Consider the following 19,058-nt stretch of genomic DNA (forward strand, 5'->3'; position numbering starts at 1 on the left):
TGGAAATATGTCATAGATCAATCTTATTTAAAAAGTGTATTAGAGTCTAACTATACTGAGACCTTAGAACCTATATCTCAAGGTGGGTGGCGCATTTACCTTGTATGGGCTCCAGTAACCACTTAACGCCAGGTGGGCTGTGAGCTCATCCACCCATCTAAGCAATAAATAAAAGAAATAATAATAATTAAACACGCCAATTAACAAGCCGCTGAACGTAATTTCTCGGGATCCTCCAAAAAGTTCACTGAAAAAGTCTCCAATGAAATGACAATAATTTTAATGAGATTATATTTCTTCCTATATCATCTCATTTGATTTCTTTTTCATTCCATTTCGTTTTCATTTCATTTGATTTCATTTCATGCCATGTTTTATATTAATCAACTTCATTTTATTTCATATTATAATTTTACATATAAAAAAGTTTTCATTACAATTAAAATTAGACTTGACCCGAAGGTCCTGGTTACCAGGTAATTAAATACTTAAAAAAAAAATTATTTGTTTTGTTTCATGTTTGACGTTTGTATCATAGATTAAACACTTAATATTTGTGTTTTAAACAGTTGAATAATAAAATAAAAATAATATCCATTCAAAACAGTAAATACACATTATATGGACAATTAAACAACTCTAAATAGTTATGTAATCTCGAAACTCTTATTTCCAAAATATAACCTCAAAATGAGCTCGATACAAGAGCGTCTTCAGCTCAAAAGAGTTCCTCTGGACACTTGGAATATACGTGAACAGCTATGTCTGGCATCCGCCGTGGTCAGGAGCGGGGATCAGAACTGGATGTCGGTTTCCCGCGCTCTAAAGACCCTTGGCGAGCCAAACAGGCCTCCGGACTGGTATTCCCAAAAAAGGTTTTTTTTTCTCTTTTATTTCTACTATATTAAATTATTGATACAGCTTTGAAATAGCCTGCGATAGTGAAGTGGTGGCTGAGTTGATGTGAAACACATTCGTTTTTACACATTTATTTTTTATTTTCAAACTACTTATATTTTTTTTTGCATCATTCACTAATGAAAAATCCACCACGCTATCCACGTTATTTGAACTCGATAAAACTTAAAATTATATTTAGTAGAGCTATTATAGTATTTAGTAGGCTATAATAGGCTTATCTATATATTAACATGTGAAGCAAAAACTTTGTATCCCTTTTTACGAAAATTGCGCTGATGGAGGAGTGATTTTCCACACTTATAGAGAATATAGAGCAGAAGTGCAGTATGTAATTTTTTTTTTATTATGCCTAAAAATATAATAAATCAATAAATAAAACATTACACACACTACTATGTATTTGTCAAACACGCTTGCACACTATTTGCTTATTGTCAAAATTTTCTTAGTCTGTGGTCAAATTAAGATTAGATTAAATATTGTTTGTCATTATTAATATTTGTCTAAAGTGTAGTCTTGGCGAAATCTATATATAAATAATGTTCAAACTTATAATTTCAAATAATTACAGTTGAATTTCAACTACTGGGGGACCACTAGTTATTTATAAAGTTTCCGACACAGATAAGTCTTTCTTCTTCTTTGTCTCCACCTTATCCCACTATGTGGGGTCAGTGCAGCAATTTCTCTCATCTCAACACACACTCCTCTCTCTCTCATATCGTCATTCACCCACTTCGATAAAGTGGCACGACACGAGAACCCTCTCATCGTGGCCGCCGGTAACTACATTCCCGATCCTGCGGACAGAATGGAAAGCAGTCGACGTCGCCCAAAACACGTCATCTCGGATCCTCCCGATCCACTAACGGTGCTTTTAGGTACTTCAAGCACCGGTCACCGTTCAAATTAACTCTCAGACACAGCCCACTGAGTTTCTCGCCGGATCTTCTCAGTGGGTCGCGTTTCCGATTCGGCGGTAGATTCTGCGAAGCACGGCTCTTGCTAGGGTTCGTGTTAGCAACGTCATCAGGTTTGAGCCCCGTGAGCTCACCTACAAACGTTAGGGTTACGTTGAAATAGCCTCTCTCTAGGAATAGGCTCTCAGCTTAGGTAGAAAAAAAAAAAAAAACGTCATTCACACACTCCATCCATGTCTTCTTCGGTCAACTTTTCCCCCTATACCTTGCACTACCCTTTCCATAAATCTCCTAGTCTCATGCATCTCCTCTCTACGCATAACATGTCGATACCAAGTGAACTGTCCACTCTTTAAGTCTTTCCACTCGCTAAAAGACACCCTCTATAACTTTGACAACATTAGGATTGGGTAAACACAGCCCTATATTACATGGCGGGTGGCCCCAATAATTAAAAGTTCAAAGTATTAACATTTAATAGAACATTTTAACAAAACAATAACACCGAGTTGAATAAAATAAAATGAGATCATTGTCAAAAGCCAATTGAATATTCAATATTATAAATAATTAATAAAAATATATTATCAAATAAACTAAAACAAAAGGCACTAGCTTTAAAATAAAATCATTTAATGTTTGTTAATTATTTATATAATAATTAAATGTTAAACACTTTGGAAAGAGTTCTGATATAATGGCATATAAAAAAAGTCTAATTGAATATCTTTCTTCATTATCTTCTTTATTTAAAATCTATGAAAAAATTCCAATTTGGCAGATTGCTCTTTAAATCTCCAGTAAATTAATACCTATTCATAAAAAAATTAACAAAATTACAAATAACTTATTTGAAGGCACTAAAGCTCTAATTAATTATATTTATTCTATTATTCTAAATAATTATATTGTTATATGAGCTTATTCAATCCATGTAAAACTGTGTTGACGTAATGTCTTCCCCTGAAACATTGGATAGCCGAATGATAATGAGATTTAGGTCTACAAGACCTGTGGGTTCCGTATGTCATTAACACATTTCCATCCATCAGCTGTGCTGCACAATATGGAACGCTATTAGAACACGTGGAAACACCGAAACGAAAAAAGAGAAACTCTGACGGTGGCGTGGAAACTCCACAGGAGAGTATATTGAAACGTTTAACACAAGATCGGATAGCCGAAATCCAGAAGAATATTGCCGAAATGAGTCAACAACATGAAGTAATGAAGGTATTTTCATAATTTTTTTTTTATAAATCCTCACTTTTTTATAAAACTTTGAGTGCTGTCAGAGTTGTTAAGTATTGGCTAATGTCTGACCATTTAGTGACAGTTCGGTGTCAACATCCCACCTTTTTAAGGGTTTTATAGCCTAGTAATGAGAGTTTTAAGTCAAGTCTTATTTTTACACACCAGTGCATTGCTACATACGAATGCACAAGACCTCTTATCCTTTAGGCCACGACGACATCACATTGACTCATAAATATAAGCTAATAATATATCTTTCTTTACCTTTGTACCACAGGATGAATTATCGGAGATCCGTAATCCTTCAACGTCTGATGAGCGTCTGCTTGAGCTCTGGGCCAACATGGAGTCCGCGAAACGGGCAAAAGAAAGAGAAGCAGCGAAGAAGGTAGCTTGGCTCAAAGAAAGAGAGGAAAGGCGGGTCAGAGCCGAGAGGAACTGGCGTCCACAATCGACTCCGTCTTCACCAGCACACGACAGTACGTAGATTTGGACTAAGTTAATCTTTCCAGAATTTCTTATAAACGGTTGTCTGGATAAAAACGCTTTTAGCGATAAGGTTGCCTATTGTACTTGTACAAGTATATCTGCTTGTTGACTGTTTGCTAATGTTAATTGTGTTTTGGTGTGCATTCTCTATCTCTCTCTCTTCTCTCTCTATATATCCGCACTCCTCTCTCACTCTCTCTCCCCTCTCTCTTTCTCTCTCACCCCTCCCCTCTCTGTCCCCTCTCTCTCTCACCCCTCCCCCTCTCTCTGTCCCCTCTCTCTCTCGCCCCTCCCCATCTCTCTCTTCTCGTAGGTAGACGACTTCAAATGACCTCTATTCGTTTGACAGACACACCGACTCCAGTGCCCCCAGCCTCCCCGCTCCTGACGTCACTGCTGAAGTCGTCTCCGGTTGTAACAACACCACAGCACATCTCGCATCCAGCCAATCTTGTCGGTATGTCACTTATATAAAGTTACACTGAGAACCTTCATTGAAACTAACCATACTGGTCTGGATGCAGCGTAAGAATGTGTGACGTCATTTGGGGCCAAAGTTAGTTAACCAAATAATAATGACCAGTGGTCCACCAGTAGCCGAAATTCGACTATAGTTAATTGAAATTATAAGTTTGTACACTAATATGATTCTATTGTCGACTACTGTCGACGGCTGCACTATAGACAAGTAATATTAATTTATTCTCAATTTGATAACACACAATAACAAAAGTTTGACAATAAACAAAGAGTATAAAGTGGTTACCAGATTCCATAGACATCTACAACGTAAATGCCGCCACCCACCTTGAGATATGAGTTCTAAGATCGCAGTATAGTTACACCAGCCGTTTCACCCTTCAACCTGGAAAACATTACTGCTTCACGGCAAAAATAGACAGGGCGGTGGTACCTACCAGTGCGGACTCACAAGAGGTCCTAACACTAGTGGCTTTGATCTGAAGGGGGGTGGCAGTAACATGATTTGCTGTTAGCTCATTAATCTTATATCTTTAACCGAGCAATTCTTGTATATAAATATATATATAATCTGAAACTCGGAAAGGGGTCCAACGATTTTCATAAAATTTAGTATACAGGGGATTTCGGGGGCGATAAATCGATCTAGCTACCGATTTATTTTCAGAAAATGTTGTTTTATGCATGTTTTCAATAATCAATTTTATCGATAATAATCAATAATAATAATCATAAAAATCAATAATAAAATAATAATCAACTTAAACATAAACTTTTTTTTTTGTAATTGAAAGAAAATAACAAATAATATAATATCAATATGTAATTCGTATTTAAATATAAAATCTAAAAAACACAATTATTCAAAAGAAAAAAAAACCGGTCATCCTCTAGTGAAATTTAAAGATGATGTCCGCTGTGTCAACCAGAAACAGTCTCGCCATCAGTCACGGCTCCTACTCTGTCGATGCTGCTGGAGAAGTCTTTGTCCTCGTCCTCCTGCAACCAGCACGAGAGCAAGCACGCGGCCATCGAGCACATCAAGAGTCAGCTGCAACAGATCGAGCACCAGCTGAAGGGTAGGTGGAGGATTAGTTGGCCCCTGAAGCTAGCACTATACTAATGACATCGGGGTGTCATGCTAGATTCACCGAGCGAGTAGGTGAGCTCACGGGGCTGTAACCTGGTGACGTTGCTAACGAGCAAGAGCAGTGCTTCGCAGAATCTACCACCGGATCGAAATCGCGACTCATTGGGATGATCCGGCGAGAAGCTCAGTGGGCTGTGTCTATGGGTTAATTTACTCGTCGAGCCCTTCGATGCATTGAAATTTAGTCTTCGCGTCTCAGAATTCAACTAAAAATACAATACTTTTTGGTAGATAATGAAAAGTCATATAGTGCCTTTTGCATGAATATCGCCCACAGTTGGGCAAATTCTTAAACTAGGGTCCGGCTAAAAATTGCAATTAGACCGTTATAACTAATGTCTCAAGGTTTAGATTAAATTTATGTAATACATGTCTTTTGTCTTTTTTTTTTAAAGTAGTTTTCAATATCTTACCATATATTATGAACTTTTTTTTATTGGCAACATTAGAGATTTTTTTTATTGCCCTTGTAAGTAGACGAGTATCGGACCCGCCTGTGGTTACCGTCGCCCATGGACAAGAGCAATGCCAGGGGCAGAGCCAAGCAACTGTTTAATACTCTCCACAAGCCTCGTTTGAAGGGCTCTCGGGAAACGCGGAGCCGAGCTCATTCTAAAACTCATCAATACATACAAACCAAAAAAGGAAATCGCTCAACAAACAGACCATTTTGCTGCCCATTTATGTACTACTTTTTTTATTTATTGCTTAGATGGTTCGACGAGTTCACGGCCCACCTGATGTTAAGTGGTTATCGGAGCCCATAGACAACTACAACGTGAGTGCCGCCACCCACTTTGAGACACGAGTTGTAAGGTCTCAGTTTTAATAACACTACTAAAATACTAACATACTCCTAAAATCCGCGAGTGCTCTGTAGTGCGCACGGTGTTGCAAGCGTTGTTTTAATCCGTAGCGAACACGAGCGCGCCGGTGTTGCCAGCCCCCGCCCCCGCCCCCACCCTCGCCCCCGCAGTGGACATCGACGACATCGAGATCAAGGCTGAAGACGTTTACGCCTTCAGGGACGTGGACATACACATACCACCCGTCGCCTTGCATAAGGGCGGCGCGGGGGGCAGGTGAGTGATCCCCACTCGGGGGGACCCAGCAGGGGGTTGGGGGTCGACCTTGTGGTCCACAATTAGCGAGTAAAAAAAGTTGTCTATAAAGTCGGTTTACGGACGATAGTTTGACGTGATGACGTCAGCAGCGGAACTATTCGAACTGCTAGCTGTGACGTCACGCGAGATAAATGTGTCACGAGTCGACTCGGGCCGATCGATCCTCTCGCTCGCACGTTCAAGCTCGGGCGGAACGTGACACTTTTACGTGCGTGCAGCCGGTGTTCATCGATTTATAAGACGTTATGACGTCAAAAAACCCATTAAAATTTCTATTAAACCCGTGACTTTTTTATAGGATCTTCATCACCTTGATTGAGAAAAAAAAACTGGTTTATTTGAATTCTCTTGAGCGGAGTCGAAGAAGTTTTGAGGTGACTCCTGAGACGTGAATAAAAAATGAATAGAGTCGAGAATAAATATTTAATTCCATTTTTTTTTGGAAGAAGAAAGATAGACTAATGAAGTTTCACTTCAAAAAATATTTTATACTCAAAATGTAGTAGTGTTTTTTTGTCATTGCCCGTCTAGGCAGATGGGCACACGGCCCATCTGGTGGTGAGTGGTCACACGTGGACGTCGCAACGATAGGGACACAGCCAAGCCATTGCCTACCAGAAATTCATTTTTTTTCTTTTATTTACAGCAAACAAGAAAAACCAGCTCCCAAAAAGGATGAAGAGGCTGTCGAAGCTGACGGGGCCGCGGAGGATTCCTCTGAACCAATGGAGGAGAGTATCAAGGTGCGTACTGATTGATCTCGACACAGCCTTGCTTGACAAGATTTGGTGGGTGATGTCCTAACGGGAGGTATCATTACCGCTGAGTGTCGCCAGAGCGCTGACAGCAGCCGAGATGAGATGAGTGAGAAGCGTCATTGGAGTAAACTTTTATTTATTTATTGCTTAGATGGGTGGACGAGCTCACAGCCCACCTGGTGTTAAGTGGTTACTGGAGCCCATAGGCATCTACAACGTAAATGCGCCACCCACCTTGAGATATGAGTTCTAAAGTCTCAGTATAGCTACAACGGCTGCCCCACCCTTCAAACCGAAACGCATTACTGCTTCACGGCAGAAAAAGGCAGGGTGGTGGTACCTACCCGCGCGGACTCACAAGAGGTCCTACCGCCATCAGTAAAAAATTTATTAAATAAACTTTTGATTAAAAACTTTAAGCAAACCACACAAGTCTGTTGACTTGGTGACTCTGGTCAGGGTGGTCAGTCCAAATTACGAAGTACATGCGGTTGAAGTGGCATGTGTCAAGTGCTGTTCACGTTGTGATGTAAGTGGTCACTCATCACGAGCTTAAAAATTCGTGTATCCAGGGGAGAAGACAATATACAGGGTGTACTTTTTGAAGTGAAACTTCTTTAGGCGCGTTGAGAGTAACATTTAACTCGCGACAGATTCGTTACGGGTGAGAGAAATGATACAATTTAGGAAGAGCGAGAGTGAGCAAATAGACAGAGCGTCTCGCGAACCACTCGACCGTGGAGAGAGAGAGAGAACAAAGCGAGCTAGGTCCTTTCTCTTATACACAGCATTCCCTATTACAAGACAGATTTGATTTAAAGATGAAAAATGAAGAAAACCACAATCCTACACACCGCAAAAGAAGTTTCACTTCTTTCACGTGCATCAAATAGCACGCGTATCATTTTATTTTATTTTAGTAGTTCTTAATGTAATTGGTTATTTTAATATTTTTTTTAGGAGGAACCGACATCCGTGGAAGCTGGCGAAGAAGCTGTGATAGAAGATACGGAGGTGGTAAGTTGGCACGCTCGCCCTGGGCGATACCCACAGGCACAGCCCACTGAGTTTCTCGCCGGATCTTCTCAGTGGGTCGCGTTTCCGATCCGGTGGTAGATTCTGCGAAGCACTGCTCTTGCTAGGGCCAGTGTTAGCAACGTCATCAGGTTTGAGACTAGTTAAAGCTACGCTGATATAGTTTCTCAAGGCTATCAGTTTCGGTAGGAAAAAAAAGGGCGATAAGATATATTTTCGATAAGCACATCACACTTGAAGCTGGGTCACGCCGGCAGTCCAATATTAGACATGGAATGACCCAAAAACCTTAAGTGGCTACATACCGTACAGGCTGACTCGACGTTGCCGCCGCAGGGACCGCCGGAGGAGGCTCCGGAGATGGAGAGGGCCGCCCCCCCGCCCGGCCCCCCGACCGACCCCCCAGCAGAGACGGAGGTCAAGGTCAGCTTCCCGGAAGTGAAATTCCCGACGACCGAAATAAAAGTCATTCAACCCGAAGTTGAAAAGGTAAGCGTATGCCTTCTGTAATTTAATTCGATTAATGGGAGTAATCTATATATTGTTGGGGTACGCGCTGGGGTTCGGGATAAATAAATGCTCCACCAAAGTATAACTTAAAACTGTATTTATCACTTGGAACACACACAGAACACTTTAAAATTCTCAATTCGCAAGGCTTTTATAATCGATACGACATCCCTAGAATTATCGAGAATATTCCTCACAAGTCGAATATTGTGTGTTCCCGCTATCTGACAATAGATGGCGTTGTACTTCTCGAGCGCTCTAGATGCTACTAAATCCTTCCATATTCGATAGCAGAGCATACGGACAACCTAGTGGTGAGTGGTTATCGTCGCCGATGGACTTCAACAGTGCCAGGGGCAGAGGCAAGCCGCTGCCTACCAGAGGCAAACTTTTATATCTGCCTATAAACTTTAATATCAAGGTCTCATACGATGAATCAAGAAATTGTATTTATACATACATTTATATATAAGTCTATCCTTGAATTTCAGATAAAAGAGGAGATCAAGGAAATAGAATCGACACCCCCTCAACCAGACGTGGAGGAAGAGGAGGTGGTCACGCCGAAAGATGAACCAGCCCCTCCGATCGAGGAGGAGCCTCTACCCGCGGAAGAGAGTGACGCACTTGAGTGAGTGTTGATAATCCACCCTAGAGACAGCGAGTGCGGTAACTCAACAACATGAGGTGTAATCCTCAATGGTGATATCTTTAATTTGGCTCGAAGGACCATATGTTGCTTTGTGGTGAATGAGAGTGGACTGTATTATTAGTTTGATATTGTTATTAGTTGATAAGTGACAAATTAAAGATATATGAATATAAGAAATATAAAGCTAAAGTCCCGAGCGGAGCCGGAGCGGGCCGCTAGTCACTAATAAGTTTGCCGACCACTAATCTAACGTAACGACTGTCCAGTCTCTCGTACCTTCAGATGAAGAGTTACACAAATTTCAGCCCCGAACCACCTCCGGTCCCTGTAGAAGAGAAACCAGAGCCGTCCGCGAGCGAAACGGAAGTTGTAACCCCTGAAGCACTTCCTCAAGATGAGTCGGTTGAAGAACCGCCTCCCGCACCACAGCCGGAGGACGTCGAGGAGGAGTGTCTGAGGGTGCTGCCCGAAGATATACCTTTGCCACCGGAGCCTGAACCGGATGCGAAGGAGCCCGACGCACCAGAAGCGGCTGAGAACCCAGGTTTGAGTCTTTGACGCAGTCATCACTACATAGTATAAAACAAAGTCGCTTTCTCTGTCCCTATTTTTTTTTTTATTGGTTAGATTGATGGAAGAGCTTGCAGCCCACCTGGTGTTAAGTGATTACCGAAGCCCATAGACGTTTACAACGCAAATGCGCCACTCACTTTGAGATATAAGTTCTAAGGTCTCAGTATAGTTACAACGGCTGCCCCGCCCTTCAAACCGAAACGTATTACTGCTTCACGTGGCGGTGGTACCTACCCGTAAGAGGTCCTACCAGCAGTAGAGTACCTTCAGTATACTTCCGTGGACTCGTGTCAGCGTTATCTAGTGTAATCTTAAAATATAATCTACGGGTCAGTTTCAGCGCCACCAGAGGAGACTCCGGTCGAGGAGCCACCGCCCGAAGCGAAGCCGGAAGCCGAAGAGGAAACGCCACTGGTGGAAGTCAAGACGGAGCCGGAAGTGGCAAACGAATCGGCCGCACCGGAACCGGAAGCGGCCGCCGAGAAGATAGAAGACGGACTGAAGAGAGACGAAGATGCCGAGGTGCGTGGTTCACGATTTGTGAGGTCGAAGCCGGTTTTCAGACCTCAAGGGAATTTGAAAGGCGTCCCTCAATATCACTAACATTGGGGGCGAATTTAAATCGATGTTTTTTTTTATTGCCTTTGTAGGCAGACGAGCATGACGGCCTACCTGATGGTGAGTGGTTACCGTCGCCCATGGACTTCAGCAATGCTAGGGGCAGAGCTAAGCCGCTGCCTACCAAATCCCGACAATATGACTTACAAGCTCTCTGAGTTCGCCGGATCTTCTCAGCGGGTCGCGTTTCCGAGTCGGTGGTAGATTCAGAGAAGCACGGCTCTTGCTGTTGTTTAACAAATGTTCACGGTTGACTTCCACGGTGAAGGAATAACATAATGTGTAATAAAAATGAAACCCGCAAAATTATAATTTGCGTAATTACTGGTGGTAGGACCTCTTGTGAGTCCGCACGGGTAGGTACCACCACCCTGCCTATTTCTGCCGTGAAGCAGTAATGCGTTTCGGTTTGAAGGGTGGGGCAGCCGTTGTAACTATACTGAGACCTTAGAACTTATATCTCAAGGTGCGTGGCGCATTTACGTTGTAGATGTCCATGGGCTCCAGTAACCACTTAATACCAGGTGAGCGGTGCATCGAAGCTCCGTGAACCGACACTTCTGTGATGCTGGTTCGGAACTGAGCCCACTGCTGATAAATATAATTCAACCACATATGACGTCATTAGACCCGACTTTAGACCCGTTGAGTTTTTTAAGGTGGGTGGCGGCATTTGTAGATGTCTATGGGCGCCAGTAGCCACTTAACATCAGGTTGGCCGTGAGCTCGTCCACCCATCTAAGCAATAAAAAAATAAAAATTAACAACTTCACTCAGTCTTCTGTCAAAAAGTCCTTCCTCATTTAAGTTTCCTTTGCTGCAGGATTCAATACCGCTGAACCAGATGCTCATCCAGGCGGTCGCGAAGCGGGAGCCGCCGCCCCCCGAGGAGACGCACGCCGAGACTGACGACGACACCCCCATGGAGGTGAGGGGACATCAGCATTTTGTTTTATTGCCCTTGTAGGCAGAAGAGCATACGACCCACCTGATGATGAATGGTAACCGTCGCCCATGGACTTTAGCAATGCCAATAACAGAGCCAAGCCGCTGCCTACAGTTAAGTACTCTCCACAAGCCTCGTGTGAAGAAGGACATTTCATAGCGCTCGGGAAACACCGTGGAGGGGAGCTCGTTCCATAGCCGGATGGTACGTGGCAAAAATATCTCTGGAAACGCGCTGTTGATGAACGCAGTGGCTCCATTATCCTGCCCTCCTCCTAGTCACCAGGGGTCGCTGCAAAATGTTTTCTCCCTCCATACTCCTCTATCATATACCATTTCATCTCTCACTCTCCTCCCACACATATCGTCTTTGACGCAATCCATCCGTTTCTTCTTAAGTTTACCTCTTACTCTAAAGCCTAAAGATTTAGGTAATGGGACATCTGGTCTTTAATATAAGGCACGTCCGTGAGGGCGATGCAGATGTCCGAGGGCTGATAGGATGCCAGCGTCGCTAGTAGCCTGTTTTTTTTTTTCATTTATTGATCCACAAAGCAAATCACAACCATAGAAATTATAAGTTTAATTATTGAATATAACAATTTGCAATTGTTATATTTATTTACTATTTTATATTTATTATTGAATATATTCAAATTGAATTGCAATTCAAAACAGGTGCATACACAAAATTTATAAAAACACACAGACACAACCGTATAAATAAATTTTGACATAATATTAACAACAACAAAAAAGAGGGTAGTTAGTATCCGACCCTACCCATAGATTGATTTGTCATAATCAATGGCATGTTGTAAGCGGCGGCTCGGCGTGCCCTTGACATTGCTGATGTCCATGGGCGACTGTAACCACTTACCATCAGGTGGGCCGTATGCTGGTCCGCCTACAAAGGCATTTAAAAAAAAAACGTTAAGTCGGATTAAGAGTTAATCTGCGTTTACAGCTAATATATTCTTTATTCCAGTAGTAATAAGCACTAATTTTGCACGCTCGCTTGTTTGTTTGGAATACTTGAAACACGAATATACTACGTGCATAGAAAATTGATCCGTATTTGATATAAAATAGAGCTTAAATTAAATTAAATTAAAGTAGGCGATTGTGTACCTTATTCATATACGACACATGGATCATTTTCCTGTGCTGATACTTTCAAAAGCTTCTCGCCTCGTTCTGATAATGCTTTCCGTTTCGCAGTTGAGCAGAGAAGAGGAGAAGGACGGAAAGAAAAAGAGAGACTATTCTAGAAAGAAGAAATCCGATTCTCGAAGTGAGTCGCTTCTGCCTTTTCTACCTCCAAACTTCCTCGAAAGCTCCTCAGACATTCTTGACTTCAAACACATAATTATGTCTTGCTTATTACCACCACGAAGCAGTAAACTTCGAATTCGACCTCATGTCTCAAGATGAGTCATGCGGCGATGTCCATGGGCACTGATAACCACTAAACATTGATTATGCGGTCAGCTTATTCATGTATATAGAGTAATAATAGAAAAAAAGACTCGTGTGGTACTTGGGGACTGCCGCGGTAAAGCTATTGCATAGTATTTTTTATCAACTTAAGCAATTATGATTAGACAACAATAATTTAATATTAAAACAATAATAAAATAAGACCACGCTATATTTATAAACATTAACTAAAGCAAAACATTAACTGTGCCCTTCACACTCATAAGCTAGACCGCGCGAGAAAGAGAGATGGGCAGACTTTTCATGATGCTCATGCAATGTTTGTCTCTTTTTACACGCCTTATAATTAGCTTCACTTGTATGTATGTTTGTATGTTTGTAACTGACTCCTTTAGACGCGATTTTGACCCACTTTAATAAACGGCCAGATTTCATTCAAACTTTGTAGATCTATCGAGGAACGATGACAATTCAATATTTAAAAAAAATATTGAAAAAATTGAAATTCAACTAAAAAATGAAAATAAATAATAGTTTAAAAATACTAAAAAACACGTTTTATATAAAATTCAACTAAAAAGTAGAAAATAAATTTTAATAAATTTAAATTGAAAATAGTGTAAAAAAAATTTTTTTTTTATTGTAAAAAAACGTGGGGTTCACGGTGTTATTAGTTATAAATATTTTTCCGATAGATATGAGTAGAAGAATTATTATTTCAATAATATCTTAAAAAGCACCCCACACTTTTTTCAATTTAAATTTATTAAAATTTATTAGTGTCGCTTTTTTCGTTTCATATCCCTTAATAATATAGGGCTGTTATAGAAAATGTCCTAAGTTTGATGGTGATGATGCAATTTGATAATTCGGAGAACTCTTCCAGCCTGCTCAGGGTCGGAGAGCGCCGCGGAGACCAGCGCCCCGGACTCGCCCAGCGGCAACGACGCCGAGAGACAGCACCGCCTGTGGAGGAAGTCCGTCATGCTGGTCTACAGCAGGTAGAACCACTGCACATGTTTTTTTCATAAATTTTTTATTGTCTAGATTGCTGGACGAGCTCACAGCCCACCTGGTGTTAAGTGGTTACTGGAGCCCATAGACATCTACAACGTAAATGCCGCCATTTACCTTGAGATATGAGGTCTAAGGTCTCAGTAGTTACAACGGCTGCCTCACCCTTCAAAGCGAAACGCATTACTGCTTCACGGTAGAAATAGGCAGGGTGGTGGTACCTACCCGCCTGGACGCACAAGAATTTCACACAAAACGCTACAAGACAAAGAATTTTAAAATATTACATCTATATACGTGAAAGAAAAACTTTGTATCCCTTTTTACGAAAATTGCGCGGACGGAGGAGTATGAAATTTTCCACACTTATAGAGAATATAGAGAAGAAGTGCACAATGCTAATATTTTTATAAAATAATGCATAAAAGATACATTAAATCAATAAAGAAAACATTACACACACTACATACCATGTATTTGACGCACACACGCATGCATACTATTTATTGTCAAACTTTTGTTCTTGACGTCTGTGGTCAAATTGAGAATAGAATATTGTTTGTCTTTGTTAATATTTTTTAAAGTGTAGTCTTGGCGAAATTTGTGACTATAGAAGTATAAAATACAATCATAATAGTGTACAAACTTACAATTCCAATTAATTATGGTCGAATTTCGACTACTGCGGGACCTCTAGTACATTTTAAATTTACTAATTGTTTGAAGTCGTCTTGGCTTAAAGGATAAGACGTCCGGTGCATTCGTATCGAGCGATGCACCGGTGTTCGAATCCCGCAGGCGGGTACCAATTTTGCTAATGAAATACGTACTTAACAAATGTTCACGATTGACTTCCACGGTGAAGGAATAACATCGTGTAATAAAAATGAAACCCGCAAAACTATAATGCGTTTCAATATGAAGAGCGGGGCAGCCGTTGTAACTATATACTACTAACTTAGAATCTATATGTCAAGGTGAATGACGGTATATACGTTGTAAATGTCTATGGGCTCCAGTAACCACTTAACACCAGGTGGGCTGTGAGCTCCTCCACCCATCTAAGTAATAAATAAAAAAACAATATAAAAGTATTTAGTTAATATTTGTTCCAGTTTTTAGTATATAATATACAAAGCTAATTAATTAATCCTGTGTGTTTACATAAATGTAATAATCTAATAATAATAATAATTTTAAAATAACAAAAAAATTGTTTATAAATAAAAGTGCTAGAAATTTATACATATATCTTATTTATTTATTTTAGATTTTTTTATCATCATTTATCCCCCTGATTCCAGATTGTGCGCTCATAAATACGCTTCGTTGTTCCTCCGTCCGATCAGCGACGAGGAGGCGCCCGGGTACAGCGTTGTCGTGAAGCGGCCCATGGACCTCACCACGATTCGCAGGAACATCGACAACGGAAACATCAGGTTGAGTTTCAAAAATGGCGACGCTATATAAAAAATATACTTAATTCGAGGCCAATAAGTAAACTGATAACCGTTCGTTGTTAACCCACGTAAGACGTCATACAACAGAATCGCCAATGTTTCACCAGAACGTTTACTGCAGTATTATTTGATGTGCGAAATGAAACTTTAAAAGTTTAGATCTAAATTGTTTAATAGAAAAAAATATAATGAGGGTAGTTAGACATTCACGCGGGCAGTCCTAGGGGCGAAGACACAATAACTAAGAAGTACAAAATCAAGTCAATATTGTCCATGTCATTAACTCTGACAGCGCGAACCGGGTCGATAGATCGACTCTCGATAGGTGTGTATAAAATGCCGAGCGTCGAAATATCGACTATTGCATTTCGTTCGATTACAAACATTAGGTATGGACCTGTACGGACGTGTCTTAGCGCGCGCATGTGTAACGTTTCTAATAAGTTAATAACATTTAAAATTATTTAAGCTATGAATTTTGTATGCATATACTTTTTTATTTATTTATTGGGTACCCTTTTTTCATTGAAAGTCCTCTAGCGATTTCTGCAAAACATGTAACCAAATAAGCTCAGAGCCAAAAATTAGTGCTGGTGATTCGCCGGACCCGCAACGCGCGTGCCTCTAGCGGGCGGTGACCTAAATCCCACCTGTGCTGTTTCGCACCCTCGTCCGATAGATGGCGCTGATATTCATGCTGATTTTATGGTCTGTTTCGGTCCCAGGACGACGGCTGAATTCCAGCGCGACGTGCTCCTGATGCTGTCCAACGCCCTCATCTACAACAGCACGGAGCACAGCGTCCACTCGATGGCGAAGGAGATGCACGAGGAGGTATGTAGGCGGGAGCGTCGATTGTTGGTTAAGTGACATCATCATTGCTGACGTCATTGTTCATTCGGGGATTTGTACGTGGGTGGGCGAGCTTACGGCTCACCTGGTGTTAAGTGGTTAGCGGAGCCCATAGACATCTACAACGTAAAACCGCCACCTATCTTGAGATATGAGTTCTAAAGTCTCTGTATAGTTACAACGGCTGCCCCGCCCTTCAAACCGAAACGCGTTACTGCTTCACGGCAGGGTAGTGGTGCCTATCCGTGCGGACTCACAAAAGGCCTTATGACCAGTAAAATGATGGATGGTGGCAGCTTTTGGTAACCGTGACTGTGTTGACTTGTAGGCTCAGTGTCAGCTGGGCATGCTGGTGGCTGCGCAGGCGCACGCCGGGCTGTGCGCCGCCCCCCCGCTGCGGAGGAAGAGGAGGCGCCACCACTCCCCCCTGCACCACCCCGCGCACTACACGCGCCCGCACTGAGAGGGGACCACGTCAACACGAGCGCGCAATGTAACGCAAAATCGGTCACTAAAGCAACTAGTGTCATTGCCTAATAAATACATATTTAATTATTACTAGTGGTCCCGCAGTAGTAGAAATTCGACTATAATGAATTGAAATTTTATGTTTAAACATTTATTATGGTTCTATTGTCAAACACTGTTATACTTCTATAATCACAGGTTTCGCCAAAACTGCACTATAGATAAATAATATTAAAGATAAATAATATTAATCCATTCTCAATTTGACCACAGACTTTAAACAATAAACAAAAGTTTGACAATTGACAATAAAGAGTATATAATATTTATATGTATGTGTTGTGTCAAATACATGGTAGTGTGTGTAATGTTTTGTTTTTATCGATTTAATGTATTTTTTATGCATAATTAAAAAAAATATTAAACATTCTGTACTCATTCCATATATTCTCTGTAAGTGTGGGAAAGGAGACGGAAAATCGTGGGCCAAAAATGTAATAACTTGGAATGTAGTCTAAAAAATTTGTCATATTTTTTTATATAAGAATATAAAAAATCACCTCAATCCTCTTTCTGGGACCGGAGAAAAATGAGAAAGTTAGTTTTAGTCGGTATAACGGTGTGATCGATTTAATTAATCGATTACAGGATTATAAAAAGAAAAACATTGCACTAGGTAATTAATGCAAAGTAATTAAATGAGCGATTTATACTTGTTGTATACAAGTGCGGTATACGCCGGATTTAATTGCGATTATATACATAAATGAAGAAAAAGTCTATTATTACTTAACAAAGTAATATGATTATCGATTTCAAATCGATTAAAATCGATTGTATTTTTGATGACAGCTTTGACAGTAAGCTGACATGACGTTTGTTCATAGATTATACAATTATTTTTTGGCGCTTGTTGGTTTTTTCTGCTATACTCGTTTTGTATCTTCGACGCATTTTGAGTGTGTATCTATCGGGCTGTTTTTATATTTTCAACGATCACTGCTTTATTATTACGGATTCCAACTCTGCCAGCCTTGTACGACAATTGCTTCTACACTGGACACCGAAGATCGCTCACACGTTTGACTTGAAATTGTTGCATTGGATACTGTTGAAATTATGGATCGCTGTGTGAATTGTGGGATGGCAATTCCATATTCTATACCTGATATATATCATTGATGTTCATTCTTATTATGACATTTAAAAGATTATCCAATGGATATAATAAACATTTACTTATGCTTAAATAAGTTATTATTCAGCTCTTTTAAAGAGATTGTAACATAACCTAACTTTTACTAAATCTTGATTAACTCGGCTCTCAGATTGAGAAAACTTTTAAAATTTTCAACAAGGTACTGATAAATCTGAATCTATTCATTCATATTAGTTTCATCACGTTACATTCGGGCCCAAAAATGTATGTAATCGTTTCAGTCTCCTTTCATACTCCTCCGTCCGCGCAATTTTCTTAAAAAGGGATACAAAGTTTTTGCTTCACGCATTAATTTCAAAATTAATCTTAGTTCAGTCTCCGCGTACTATATTGTTGAAACTATGTAATTAAATTCACAATAATAATAATATGTATGAAGAATAGTGATTGTATAATAGAATATAGGGAACCCGAGCAAATACCAGGCCCCGCCTATTTCTGCCGCAAAACAGTAATGTGTTCCGGTCTGAATGGCGGCACAGGCGTTGTACTATAGAATTAAGACTTAACATCCTTTGGGCCTTAGCTCAATTAATCTCTTTATTTAACAAAATCGAAAAGGATACATATAAAGTTATTCATAGGAAGTTATGACTTAATTTTTTTGTTTTAATAAATAAATGATCCTTTAATTACATATCTCGCTGTTGTTATTTTTAATATTATCTCACTTTTTTTAAATGAATCTATGGCCTGGTAACTAGACCTTTAAGCCAAATCTTAATTTTCTTATTATATTCTGTGCACGGAACGGCTATTACGGTAGGCAGCGGCTTAGCTGTATCCTTGACTTTGCTGACGCCTACGAGCGACGGTAACCGCTCACCACCAACTGGGCCGTATGCTCGACTGCCTACAAGGGCAACACACACATTTATTACATTGATGTTTTATTTTTATCTATTGCTTAGATGGATGGACGTGCTTACAGCCTACCTGGCGTTAAGTGGTTACTGGAGCCCATAGACATCTACAACGTAAATGCGCCACTCACCTTGAGATATAAGTTGGATGGTCTCGGTATAGTTACAACGGCTGCCCCGCTCTTCAAGCCGAAACGCATTACTGCTTCACGGCAGAAATAGGCAGGGCGGTGGTACCTACCCGCGCGGACTCACATGACCTACCACCAGTAAAAATTGAAATAAGTTCCTGTGACTGTCGAATTTAATGATG

At 40.6% G+C, this 19,058-nt stretch overlaps 2 protein-coding genes across 5 annotated transcripts in view; one reads left to right on the forward strand and one right to left on the reverse strand.

The window, feature by feature from the left end:
• Positions 1 to 19,058, reverse strand: part of LOC114245968 (calmodulin-like protein 4) — a 122,370-nt gene that overhangs the window by 36,977 nt on the left and 66,335 nt on the right. The gene's annotated exons all lie outside the window — the stretch shown is intronic.
• On the forward strand, positions 503 to 17,093 carry LOC114246712 (uncharacterized). 4 transcript variants are annotated; one of them, XM_028179390.2, is made up of 18 exons: positions 503 to 875; positions 2,894 to 3,074; positions 3,373 to 3,574; positions 3,934 to 4,041; positions 4,994 to 5,143; positions 6,131 to 6,296; positions 6,985 to 7,081; positions 8,057 to 8,113; positions 8,444 to 8,620; positions 9,133 to 9,272; positions 9,599 to 9,837; positions 10,201 to 10,388; positions 11,308 to 11,412; positions 12,651 to 12,723; positions 13,756 to 13,870; positions 15,188 to 15,322; positions 16,069 to 16,177; positions 16,524 to 17,093. In XM_028179390.2, exons 1-18 carry the CDS (start codon positions 691 to 693, stop codon positions 16,656 to 16,658), a joined length of 2,562 nt encoding a protein of 853 aa, XP_028035191.2. In that variant the 5' UTR covers positions 503 to 690; the 3' UTR covers positions 16,659 to 17,093. The 4 variants fall into 4 exon arrangements, with proteins under 4 accessions (XP_028035191.2, XP_028035199.2, XP_089587500.1 ...); XM_028179398.2 differs by having other exon boundaries at positions 504 to 875; positions 10,207 to 10,388; XM_089731374.1 differs by having other exon boundaries at positions 504 to 875; positions 8,468 to 8,620.

This window comes from Bombyx mandarina, chromosome 11, assembly GCF_030267445.1.
Source record: "Bombyx mandarina strain Sakado chromosome 11, ASM3026744v2".
NCBI lineage: Eukaryota > Metazoa > Arthropoda > Insecta > Lepidoptera > Bombycidae > Bombyx > Bombyx mandarina.